The sequence below is a fragment of the Lithobates pipiens genome, unplaced genomic scaffold (assembly GCF_037356315.1).
Source record: "Lithobates pipiens isolate NorthernLeopardFrog02 unplaced genomic scaffold, aLitPip1_a1.2 Scaffold_18, whole genome shotgun sequence".
NCBI classification, from domain to species: domain Eukaryota; kingdom Metazoa; phylum Chordata; class Amphibia; order Anura; family Ranidae; genus Lithobates; species Lithobates pipiens.
Genome location: NW_027507758.1, coordinates 502,157,206 through 502,168,852, shown reverse-complemented (window position 1 = coordinate 502,168,852; position 11,647 = coordinate 502,157,206). Strand labels below are relative to the sequence as shown.

Genomic DNA, 11,647 nt, shown 5'->3' with positions numbered 1-11,647 from the left:
TGAAGGGGGGGGGGGGCTCTGTATAAATATAGGCCAATGAGGAAGGAGTTAAAATAATCAAGGTGAGAGATAACAAGGATTTGAATTAGTAAATTAGTATATTGGTGGTGTCATTGGTTAAGAAGGGCTGTACTTTGGAAATGTTATGAGGTTGTCGAGAAGATTTGGACAGTGACTGGATGTGAGGCTGGAAGGAGAGCTCAGAGTCCAGGATTACACCTAGCACCCTGGCATAAGGGGAGGTAAGGATAGTTGTGCCAGTGTTTGTGATAGAAGTCAAGGATGGAGGTAAAGGGAAGGGGGGAGGGGGGGTGGTTGAGGTGCATGGGAATATTATATTATGTGCTCAGTTTTGGAAAGATTGAGTTGTAGAAAGTAGTATGACATCCATACTAATATGTCAGTAAATTAGTGAACTATGAGGAGACTGAAGGGGTGAGATGAAGAGTTGTGTGAAAGATTTGGGTGTCAGACACAGACATGGTATTGGAAGCTATGGAAGGGTAATAACTGACAAATAGAAGAGTTGACGATCATGAAGAGAGGGGGTCTGTGGACTGTGCTTTGAAAGGCCCCTATGTAAACAGGAAGAAGTGTAGAGTTTTAGGAGCACTTAAATAGGTAGGAAAAGAACCAGGAAAGAGCAAACTCTTAGAGGCTGAGGGAGTGACGTTTGATAAATGAGCAATGTCTTGATATACACGTAGCGTCACCTCAAAGCTGAGTATAAAAGAGAAGCGAGGTGCCTCTAAGTGTAGCAATATGGTTACATTTAAGGAAGTTGCAACATTTACCAACTCACATGGTTGATGATTAAAACAGGCACATCTAAGTATGCAGGCATCCGGGGTAAAGCCATCCACATAGACCATCCTTTGCACTGCCATCGATGTCATGCCTTCCAGGCTGTGCTGCTCCACAAGCGATTCAAGCCTCGCTTTCAGATCGCTCTACTGCAGGGTAGTTTTCCTGGTCACGATGGCAGACTGACAGCAGTGCGAGCCGGTGGTGTGGAGAATAGTCTATGTGGACAGCTCTACCCTGGATGCCTGTATACATAGATGTGCCCTTTTTAATCATCAACCATGTGTGTTGCTAAATGTTGTAGCTTAATTAAATGTGACCATACTGCTACACTTAGAGGCACCTCTCTTCTCTTTTATACTCTGCAGCTCCTGCTGGATTTTGCTGGTAATTTGCTTTGATATATGAGTGCTTTGGATTACAAGCATGTTTCTGGAACTAATTATGCTCACAATCCAAGGTTTTACTCTATATATATTTCCACTACCTAAAATGTTATAAGCCCTTGTACACATGGTCGGAGATTCCGACAACCAAATCCGTCGGAGTAATTCCGACGGATTAATTCCGGAAGAGGTCCGGAAGTGATATTGCATACACACGGTCGGACTAAGTTGTCGGAAAATCCGATTGTACATAATGTGATGATGTTATTTCGTTACGACGGGACTACGTTCAGGCTAGTAGCCAATAGCTTTGGTCTAGGAATTTGATCTGAGCATGCGTGGCACTTTGTCCGTCGGAGTAGGCTACACATGATCGGAGTATGTCCGATAGGAGCATTTTGTCGGAAAATTTTACCAGCAAGTTGGAAAACTTGGTCCGTCGGATATTTCAACGGAAACAGTCCGATGCAGACCACACACAGTCGGAATATCCGACAAAACGATCCGATAGGAAACATTCCGACGGAATCTCCGACCGTGTGTACAAGGGCTTAGACAATGAAAAAGTACTAGATCATGGTCCTTCATAAAACATTACAAGACAATGACAAAGTTGTAGAGTGTGAGCCCTCAAGTCAGTTTGTTAAATTTTAGTTGATGTAGAGTTCACCAGATTTAAGCCCCATACACACTATCAGATTTTCTGCTGATTTTTGTCTTCAGAGTTAAAAAACCATATAATATGATTTCAAACCATAGGAGTTTGTATGCAATCACACAGGCCCTTGCATTACATGGTTTTGGTAAATCTGAAGACAAAAATCAGCAGAAAATATGATAGTGTGTATGGGGCTTTAGGCTTCTGTGTAGGAAATTCCCCACACTTGACATAGCCATTACAAGTTTACAGCTAAGCTACTTGTGTTGCTATGCTATTGTAAATCCTCCATAAGCACTTATGGAGGATCTTTTTTCTGTAGCCGTTCATAAAATCCTAACAAAGCTGGCAACAACGAATGACTTGAAAGACAAATTTAGAACAGATTAAATATTTGCTTGATACCTGTTCATTGGCTGTTTTTTACTTTTCCTTTCCTTGTAAGCTGCACACTTTACATTCTCCTTAGGTCCACACATTGCAGAGAACAAATTGTATGCCTGCAAGCTGAACAAGATCAGACTTTCAAACATTTACTCATTTCAACGTGTTGATTATAGAGATGAAAGACCAGATTGAGAAGGATCAACCTTTAACTAAAGCTGACATACACATCATAGAGTGGTTGTATGTGCAAGCATGATCTGACCTCTCTCAAGCATTCTCTCTGGCTGTTGGGTACCTAAACACAAATTGTGGAACTCTTCACATTTAGTCTAAGGAAAGGGCAAAGGGGTAAAACACAAAAGTTCTCCCCCTGATGAACTTCGGTTTGTGGTGTACATTTGGTTGCCCAATAAACATTAGATTGTCTCCTAATCCAGCCAAAAACTGAATAGTAATTGCTGATTGGAAGACAGCGGAAAGTACTTTAATATTTCCCTATTGCAAATGTTCAAGATGGGCCAAAAAATTTTTTTTCATCTTTAGGGAGCAAATTAGGAGTATGTACAAGAAGAGTAATAATGGCTGATTGTTATTAATTGCGAGTCTCCACTCTGGTACGGAGCCAGGATCCTATACTTACACATCAGTGCTATAGTAAAGCTGCAATTCTCTATCAACACATGCCATAGTAAACAGTGCCATACTCCAGTGCTATTTTAAAGCTTCTATTCTGCATGCACACCCCAGAGTTATAGTGGAATTTAATTCTGACTTCACATATCAGTGTTATAATAAAGATGCAATTTATGCACAGTGCTATACATCAGTGCAGCTTTACTATACAACAGTGCTAGTTTTATTTCAAAGCGTGTATACTGCATCCACATGTCCATTCTCCATGCACATATCAGTGCTATAATAAGCCATGGTTCTGCACTCACACATCAGTGCTCTAAACGTATTGCAGCATTAAAATCACCCCCACACATCTCAGTCATCCCACACATGCTGCATGATGATAAAGCAATGTGAAATGTACAAGTAACTGTATTTCAATTGTGCACTTCCATAGTATGTGGTAGCCATCTGCTGGTAAGTTGTGTAAAACCAGGTATTCTGGTTCAGCTCCAGATATTGTATATAGCAATTAGCAGAGTTTCGCTTGTAGCAAGGCACCATATATAAGCTTCATTGAAGGATTCTTCATGCAGGCACCCTCTGTTCAGCTGTAAAACCCAAGCAGCCTTTATACAATAGGAGAATAAGACACAGGGAGGGGTTATGGGAGCAGAATTCCCATCCAAGCTGTGTGCTTTGAAGCCTGCCCTCCTTACTGCTCTGTATCTCATGCCTCCTCCCTCACCCTCTCTCTCTCTCTCTCTCTAGCTTGCTCTCTCTATAGCTCTGTAACTTTGCTGGTTGTACACAGAGCCTCGATATGTCTTTCTGGTGGATTTATCCTGCTTTTCTCACTTTCTGCACCCTGTTTTACTGCCAGGCTCTGAGGACGTACCCATCCAATGAAGGTAGGGGAGCTCTAACACACCTTATCTAAACTGGGTACCAGTTTGTGGATGCAAGATTGACTACACACCTGCATCTTATGCATCCATGTCTCTGTCAGCCATCTATCTACCTATCTATCTATCTATCTATCTATCTATCTATCTATCTATCTATCTATCTAATTACATTTTTCTAACCTTTAAAACTTCCTTTGATACACTGTTATTAGCCAAAATGTTTATCAAGCTGTGCACTTCTCACCCATGAAACGATAGATAGTTTACTGGGAAACTATAGCAAGATTGTGCTGGTGATGGCTAAATACTCCAAAGCCATGTGTATCGTGCACAATGGTACAGTAGACTTGTAAGCAGCACGTGTACTGTTCACATTATCTTAAATTTTTTTTATAAAGTTTTAACATTTATTTTTCCAATAAAAGGATGTAAGTATGAGTTGCTAGACTAAGTGTGGTGCATGTTTCTCCTTTTATCCCAATAAAATAAACATATCTTGATTTCACCTATGCAACAACATAAAATAGGGGTGTCAAGGTGCACATTTTAGAAAATGTGTTTTATGCAGCAGGTAGTCCTGTATAGCAGGTAGTCCCAGTAGGATACGTTATAGTGGCTAATATTCGGTTTCCCAAAAATTTCCCGAATATTAGCTAGGTGATTTATTAGTATATATCAGCTATATCTTGTGTATTGACCAAGGATAAGGAGAGGCATAGTCAGTCAATGTGGATTAGAATTTTATGGAGGCTCTGTGTCTTCACATCGGTGGTGTTACATACTATCATTATTGAATCAGGCTAGGGGATAACAGTCCTGTGAATGTAAGTGCAAATCATTTTTACCAATAAAAGCACACTGTTGCAAGCCACACAGGGTATGATCATGGTGCATGTCATTCAATTGCCTACGTTACTTCTGTATTACCAGAAGAATATAATTACTGACGGAATACTCAGTTCAATTCAATATGAGTTGAATACATATTATTATTATGTGTCCCACCCTATGTATTTGTTCTGTATGACACAAGCCTGCTGTTGTAGGTGAGCTTGTTTCATAGCAAAAATTAAAAGAGCAGTAATCCATACTTGATTAGTTATTTTTCCCTATTCATCAGTTTGGAACAGTAAGAGCAAAAAAAAATGCTGGTGGGTTGCTATGGTTTATTTTTTTAATTGTTTTTTTATCCATGTACATCTCTTGCTTTAATCTTTTTTATTCATTTTAAATAGTTGCTATGGTCTACTTTGCCATTAGATGCCATTGATGTGGATATGGAGGGAGTTTTTTTTGTATTATTGATATGCATTGTGAATGTGGCTGCCTGTAAACAGTAGCAGAAGACTCATATCAGAGGGGGTAAGGGCACTGCCAGTCTAGTGATGCTTATCTGAAAGGCAATTAAACTGTCTGTGAGAGAGTCCCATAAGCAGCCAGTGTCTTTGTGTCTTGTGGACCAGTTGAGCAATTAGAGAGATGCCTACTGTGAATCCCAACTTACGCAACCTTACACCATGTGCTGGATGCTTACAGTATTTTCCCATTAAAAGTTCTCAGAGAGATTAAGTCCTGCAGCTGATGAGTGGTATGCCATACATGTTGGCAAAAGTATTCAAACTTGCCGGAAATATGCTTTGACTGTAATTCCTGAACTTTGTAGAAAAGATCCATCTGCGCTCATTGCCAACCCACTGGGACTTATTTACTAAAGCAGTAGCTGCTGATCACTTAGCAAAGTGGGTGTTCATTCAGCTTAGTAAATAAGATGAAACATCAATCAAACAATCAATCAGTCGTGTGCTAGCACAAATCCACTTTTTAAAAACATTCCCTCACATATGATTGGGTATGCAAAGTACGTTGTATTTATTATTATTATTTGCTTTTCTAATTGAACAGCTACTGATTAGTAAAAAGCAAAACAACACAATTGTGTCTATGTATAATCTATGACTATGCCTTTAAAAATCTCTGTACCCCATAATAAGAACCAATCAAATCTAAATTCCACTCTCACTGGTTTGGTGACCCATTAAGACCAGAATCTAATTCTTTTACCTATATCCTTAATACATATAGACATTTAGGGCGATAGCTACTACAGCTAATATATGAATATATGAATGGGTATATTAATCACTATTTCTGTTTTATACTTCCTCATGCATGTTCCTTATTAAATATTCATTGCGGGCATAGGTACTCTGGAAGGGCTTGTCACATTTACCGATGAACAAATGTGTGGAGACAAGTGTTATAATTCAATAAAACATCTGTTTACAGCATATTAAAGGCCTCCAGCATACAGTTGTGATGTTGCTGTATAACCTGATGCTGCCTCATCTGGATGCTGATTAATGATGCTTTAATGTAGGGAACTTCTTGTTATACATTTCATTGCTTAAATATAAGAATAAACAGGCATCTGGTGTGTGTGAAGCAAAAAAAAAAACAGTATCGTGCAAGGTAAAGACAAAGTAAGGGTTACTGGTGCCATTGTCTTTTGTAGCTGCCAGTCTGTAATGTCCCCATCTAATTTCCTGTAACCTCAGGACATGTTCAGGAAAAACAATGATACAAACATTGATGCAAATACTGTGCAGATCTCCACTGATACATCCACAGCAGACCACAACTACAACAATCAGATGAACATTTAACATACGCATTACAGGTAACCCCTTAAAAAAAGATGTATTATACTAGCTAAAGAGCAAACGGAAGTCAAACAATACTGAAGCCTATAGCACCTTGCCTACATCTCATCTATATAGATATAGATATTTATATCGGTATATATATATATATATATATATATATATATATATATATATATATATATATATATATATGGACACATAAGGGACTGGATTTATCTAACATGAAAACACATAAATTTCACTGTATTGGGCGATATCCAGCATGGAAACCACATATTATACTTTAATGAATGATATCTACCATGGAAAACCATACATTGCACTGTAATGAACGATATCCAACATAGAAAGCCATACTTTTCATTATAATGAACAATATCCAACATGGAAGACCATAAATTTCACTATAATGAACGATATCCAGCATGGAAAACCCTACATTGCAATACAATAAACAATACACTGTATACTTATATATTTTCAAAAGGACCTTATTATCTCTGAGTACACACAGACCTATATCTTGCCATTCATAAAATAAAAACTTCTACTCTCAAGCTGTCTCATGTGATCTAAGGCTTAGGTAAAAGTTCATAGAGTACCCAAACCCTGAATACCAGGAGTGTTGTGGGTGTCTTGTTTTTAGTTAGACAGAACCCACCTGGTAGATTTGCAGTTAGAAAAGCAGATCAGCATGACAAAGCAATGTGCAACACATTAATGAAGCAGGGCCTGCATATGTAATGATTGAATATGGCTGTAAATTGTATGGGTAAACTGAAATCACATGGAAAAAAATCTAATGTGATAGCCAAAAATATAAATAAACAATTACATAAGCAAAAATGAATTATGATCCAAAAATCACCTTTTTAAACAAATCCAAAATTTAGATTTTAGGCCCTCAAGTCTATCAATGGTTTCAAATAACCAAAGAAGTGACTCCGTCACTATAGTGCCACTTACAGAAAAAGACCAACTATATAAAAAAAAGGGGCACTTTTAAAAAAACTGCTGCTTCAATGCTCTCCACTAGTCAAATGCTTTGAATACTCCCCACCCCTCCCCTCCTACAAGCAATGGTTATTCCCACCAGCTCATGCATCCTATAGTGATGCACAAGCTGGTAGGAGAAACTACAGCGTGTGGCAGGAGGACCAGGTATTCACCAGGTATTCACACACTTGGACACCTGCAATGGTTGAGGGGAGCAAAATACAGTCAATGAAAGTAAAAATTAATTCATACTCTCAGTAGATAGGCTGTTAGTTCTAGGTCACCCAAGACTTATCTTTCCTGAAAGTAAGAGACCTGATCTTTAGCAGATTTGACCACCCACATTGATGTTCAGGGACCACTTGTGATTTTGTGCGAGATATACTGGTGGTGTTTAGGTGTAGCAATGTAGCCCCTCAATTAATGAATATATCTTGCAGGTCACTGAATATCTGATTATGTAGGTACAAGCTCCTTAATAATTGACCTCCTTCTCACTGAGAGAAGCACCATTGAATTGTGGTTTTTGCATGTTTGGAGCATAGGTTCTTGATGATGACGGGTTGATGCTGGTAGTTGTTAGTGCCACATTCTCAGCTACAATTACCCTCCAATGCTTAAGCATCCCCCACTTTAGCTCTCTCTTAATGTCCTGTATATCAGCATCCAGATTGAAAAAGGAAGAGAGAACCCTGTAAACCAATCAGGGTTTCAGTGTTGTAAATCTAGCAAATTCATCTTGCTGATTGTATGGGAGAGCACAGAGATTACCTATTCAGCAAGTTATTGTTCATTCAGTATCCAATAAGAATCTTGTTCATACTGAAATGCTTTGAATGCTGTTGAAACAAGCAAATGATGAAGACACACATAAAATTTAGGGCATTGAAAACGTATAATATTTATAAATAATAAAATAATTTAACATGTTAAAAAATGTATGCAATCAGTACAAGGAACAAATAGATTTGTTGTTCATTACTTGGATTATCTGGGCAATAATTTCAACACTAGGGTATCTGTTCTACCAAAATGCCTAAGTCACCCCAAGGACTGCTTTGCATTGAGTGCTTTTTGCAGGGCCAACCCACCCACTGCACAGTCAGAGCTATTCTTCAATCAGGGGATCCCATGTTTCCAGTAGAATGGAGAAAAGTAGTTCTGACTGTTTAGGGGTAGGTCCACTCAATGAAGACTGTTGCTTTCAGAGAGAGGACTTAATCTCTGGCCAGTGGCAGGGGACAGTTAAAGAGAAACAAGAGAGAAAAAAAGAGAGAGCTTTAGAACTGTTTGTATTCACCTTGGTTTGATAGTTGTTTTAGAAATGTATAATAGGGAGTTAAAAGAGTTTTCATATTTCACCAACACAGTAAAAGTGGATGGAATTTGATTTATTAGATCAACACGATTTCCCAGCAGGTTTATAAGATGAAGGGTTACCTGATTGGACCAACTTAAATTGATTGTTTAGGGAGGCCCTAAAATGTTTTAATCTGACAGATTAAAACTAATGGGAATCCCAACTGTTTGTTGCCAATTTTAGAGTCAGTTTTCAGTGAGTCATAGATGTTACTGAATTCTTTTTAAATGTATCCCTGCATAGATTTGGAATTCCCACTCATAAGTGCAGAAATACAGTTGGTTTGCCGACTCAGTGTCAATATATTTTATTGATTTGTTGTAGAGCAAAGTGAAAAACTACCCTATTTATTCCTAGGATAAAATCCTATTTCTACCTATCCCTCCATGAAATTTGCAAACAAGACATAAAATAAGTGCATATAATAATGCTATGTCTGGCTTTCATTGCCATGTATGGTTCTGTATTGGCCTTTTTAGTGCCTTTTCTATATAATAGTCCTAAACAGGAGCTGTAACTGAATCATATACACTACTGCCGACAGTATTATCTAAACCATTCCTTGGGGGCCATTAACAGGAATATGCAATTATAAAATAGGGGGAAGGGAGGGTACAAATGTATACCATCGGTCTATCTTGAACACCCAGAGGAAACTCACATGAACAATAAGCAGCAGGCTCAAGTCGCAGATAGGGACAAGGTCAGAAATGAACTCAGGACCCAAGTGATGCATTGCAACAATGTCAATTGCCATGGGTACCAAATTACCACATTCATAAAAATGGAAACTAAAGGACCAAATATGCAAATGAACAAGAACAGTTAAAAAAATACCAGTAAAACGCACATTTCGCTATGCCTTGAAGGTCTGAATGTTTGGTTTATTGATGAATCTTGACTTGTTGAAGTCTCTCTTCTACACTTGTTCGGTAACGTTAATGCAGTTTCAGTCCTTATATAGTTCCATTGATCCATTGCTGTGAAACAGTTGGAGGAGAAGGGAGAGACAGGAGACAGAAAGGCATTGGTGCATAAGGTGTGCTAATAAGCAGTATGACTAGACTATAAGGACTGTTTAACAATTTTTTATTACTTTTGTTTCATGCCAAATCCATTCTGAAGGTTAATTTTCTCTTATGTTGACTAACTGTTCATTTTTACTGTATTCATGTATGCTATGTATATTAGAAAACAGAACTTTATTTTAAAGAAAGAAAGAAAGCATCTCAGTGAGGTTATCCAGATATCTGAAGAGGCTTCTGGCACTCATCAATGTATCAATGGTTGTATGAGGTGTATATATATATATATATATATACATACAATCTTTACAGGCATACCCAACTTTTAAGTACACATTGGAGTTTATTTACTAAAGCTGAAAAGTGCAAAATCAGGCTCCCTTCTGCATAGAAACCAATGAACTTCTAACTCCAGCTTGTTCAATTAAGGTTTGGTAATAAAACCTGGAAGATCATTGGTTTCTATGTACAAGTGAGCCTGATTTTGCACTTTCCAGCTTTAGTAAATAAACCCCATTGTGTACTTAAAAGCGGGGTATGCCTGTACTACTTTTACTTTTCCATATTTGTATAGCATTCACATATTATGTTGGACTCCATTGATACAACATCCTCTGGTGAAACCTCCTTCACCAAGCACATATACAATTTAGAGATAACATTTAACAGAAGCCAGTTCATTTACCAGTAGTTTCCTTAGTTTCTAAAAGGAAACCTGAAGCTTCATGGTGAAAAAGCAAATACGGTATGCAAGGCAAAAAAGATAGCCATTCAGTCACCCTGTTGGCAATGTTAGTCAAATGTGCTTCAGAGCTAAAATGGCTACTTATGCAGGACAGATGACCCTCCCATCCCTTACTTATTTTTCTTTTCTCTTTTGGATCAAGCAGAACAATATTTTATAAACTCTTTAGTCATATCTCTAAGGTGGGAGGTAACATTTTACATGGCCTTAGGATCACCTGCCTTGGCAAACCATTGTGGTTTGGACTGTTTCCAACTATTAGGAAATGCACATATTTGCTGCATTTAGGAGATGTATGAATAAAGACTTCCTGTAATTTCTCATGGAGGAGTTAGATGAAGAAGAAGCACTTTTGGGTTGTTTGACAGGGAAATATTCATAAGTCGGTGTATGATAGTTGTAACTTGCCACCGAAAATGGACAGACCCTTTGGCGGTGTGGCCACAAAAACAGGTATCATCTACCTGTGTGGAGATCTTCTCAACAACCTGTACCACTTGGTCATTAACTTGAAATTTATGCAATGGTATTTGTAACTGATCAAGGTTTGTTGGGAAAACAAAAGTATTCTGTTGCTTTGTTCTTCCAAGAAAGTAAGATTTAGGTCTCTTTCCAATTTTTGAATAAAGGAGAGCACTGGAGATACACCATGATGCAAAGGGTGAGTTGTATTCAGGATTCTCCTCACTATACCTCTTCCTTGATATATCTCTTCAAAAGTTGGGATAAGTATGCAAAAGCAAACTGAAAAATGGCAGAATTGGGATTTTCTCCAAAAGTCCAAGCTGGAATGCCAAGCATAAACTACAGACTTCCCATAATGTCCTCATATGAAGCTGAATATAGAATACATTAGGGGTTTGGGTAATTCATTCATTTTTTATTAATACATTACATAAGATAAACAAAATACATGGTGATGTCTTGTCTTATTGTGCAATGTAGTGGAGGGAAGGTTAACTCTGAAACCTTTGACAAGTTCGCAGGGTTCCTAGGTATTAACCAGATTTGTTGGTCAGGACAGATCATTTTTCAATTGCATCGAGATAGTGTTATGTTTCTTGCAGTAACCTGGTTATTATTAACTATTATTATATTAT

The 11,647-nt window shown here is 38.0% G+C and overlaps 1 protein-coding gene across 2 annotated transcripts in view; it reads left to right on the top strand.

Moving 5' to 3' along the window:
• Positions 1–3,465: 3,465 nt before the first annotated feature.
• The window catches only part of LOC143988804 (ephrin type-A receptor 3-like), a 321,049-nt gene continuing 312,867 nt past the window's right edge, over positions 3,466–11,647 (top strand). For both annotated transcript variants that reach the window (XM_077488668.1, XM_077488667.1), the window contains exon 1: positions 3,466–3,761. In XM_077488668.1, the coding sequence (XP_077344794.1) occupies positions 3,674–3,761 (88 nt within the window). In that variant the 5' untranslated portion in view covers positions 3,466–3,673. The remainder of the gene's footprint in view (positions 3,762–11,647) is intronic.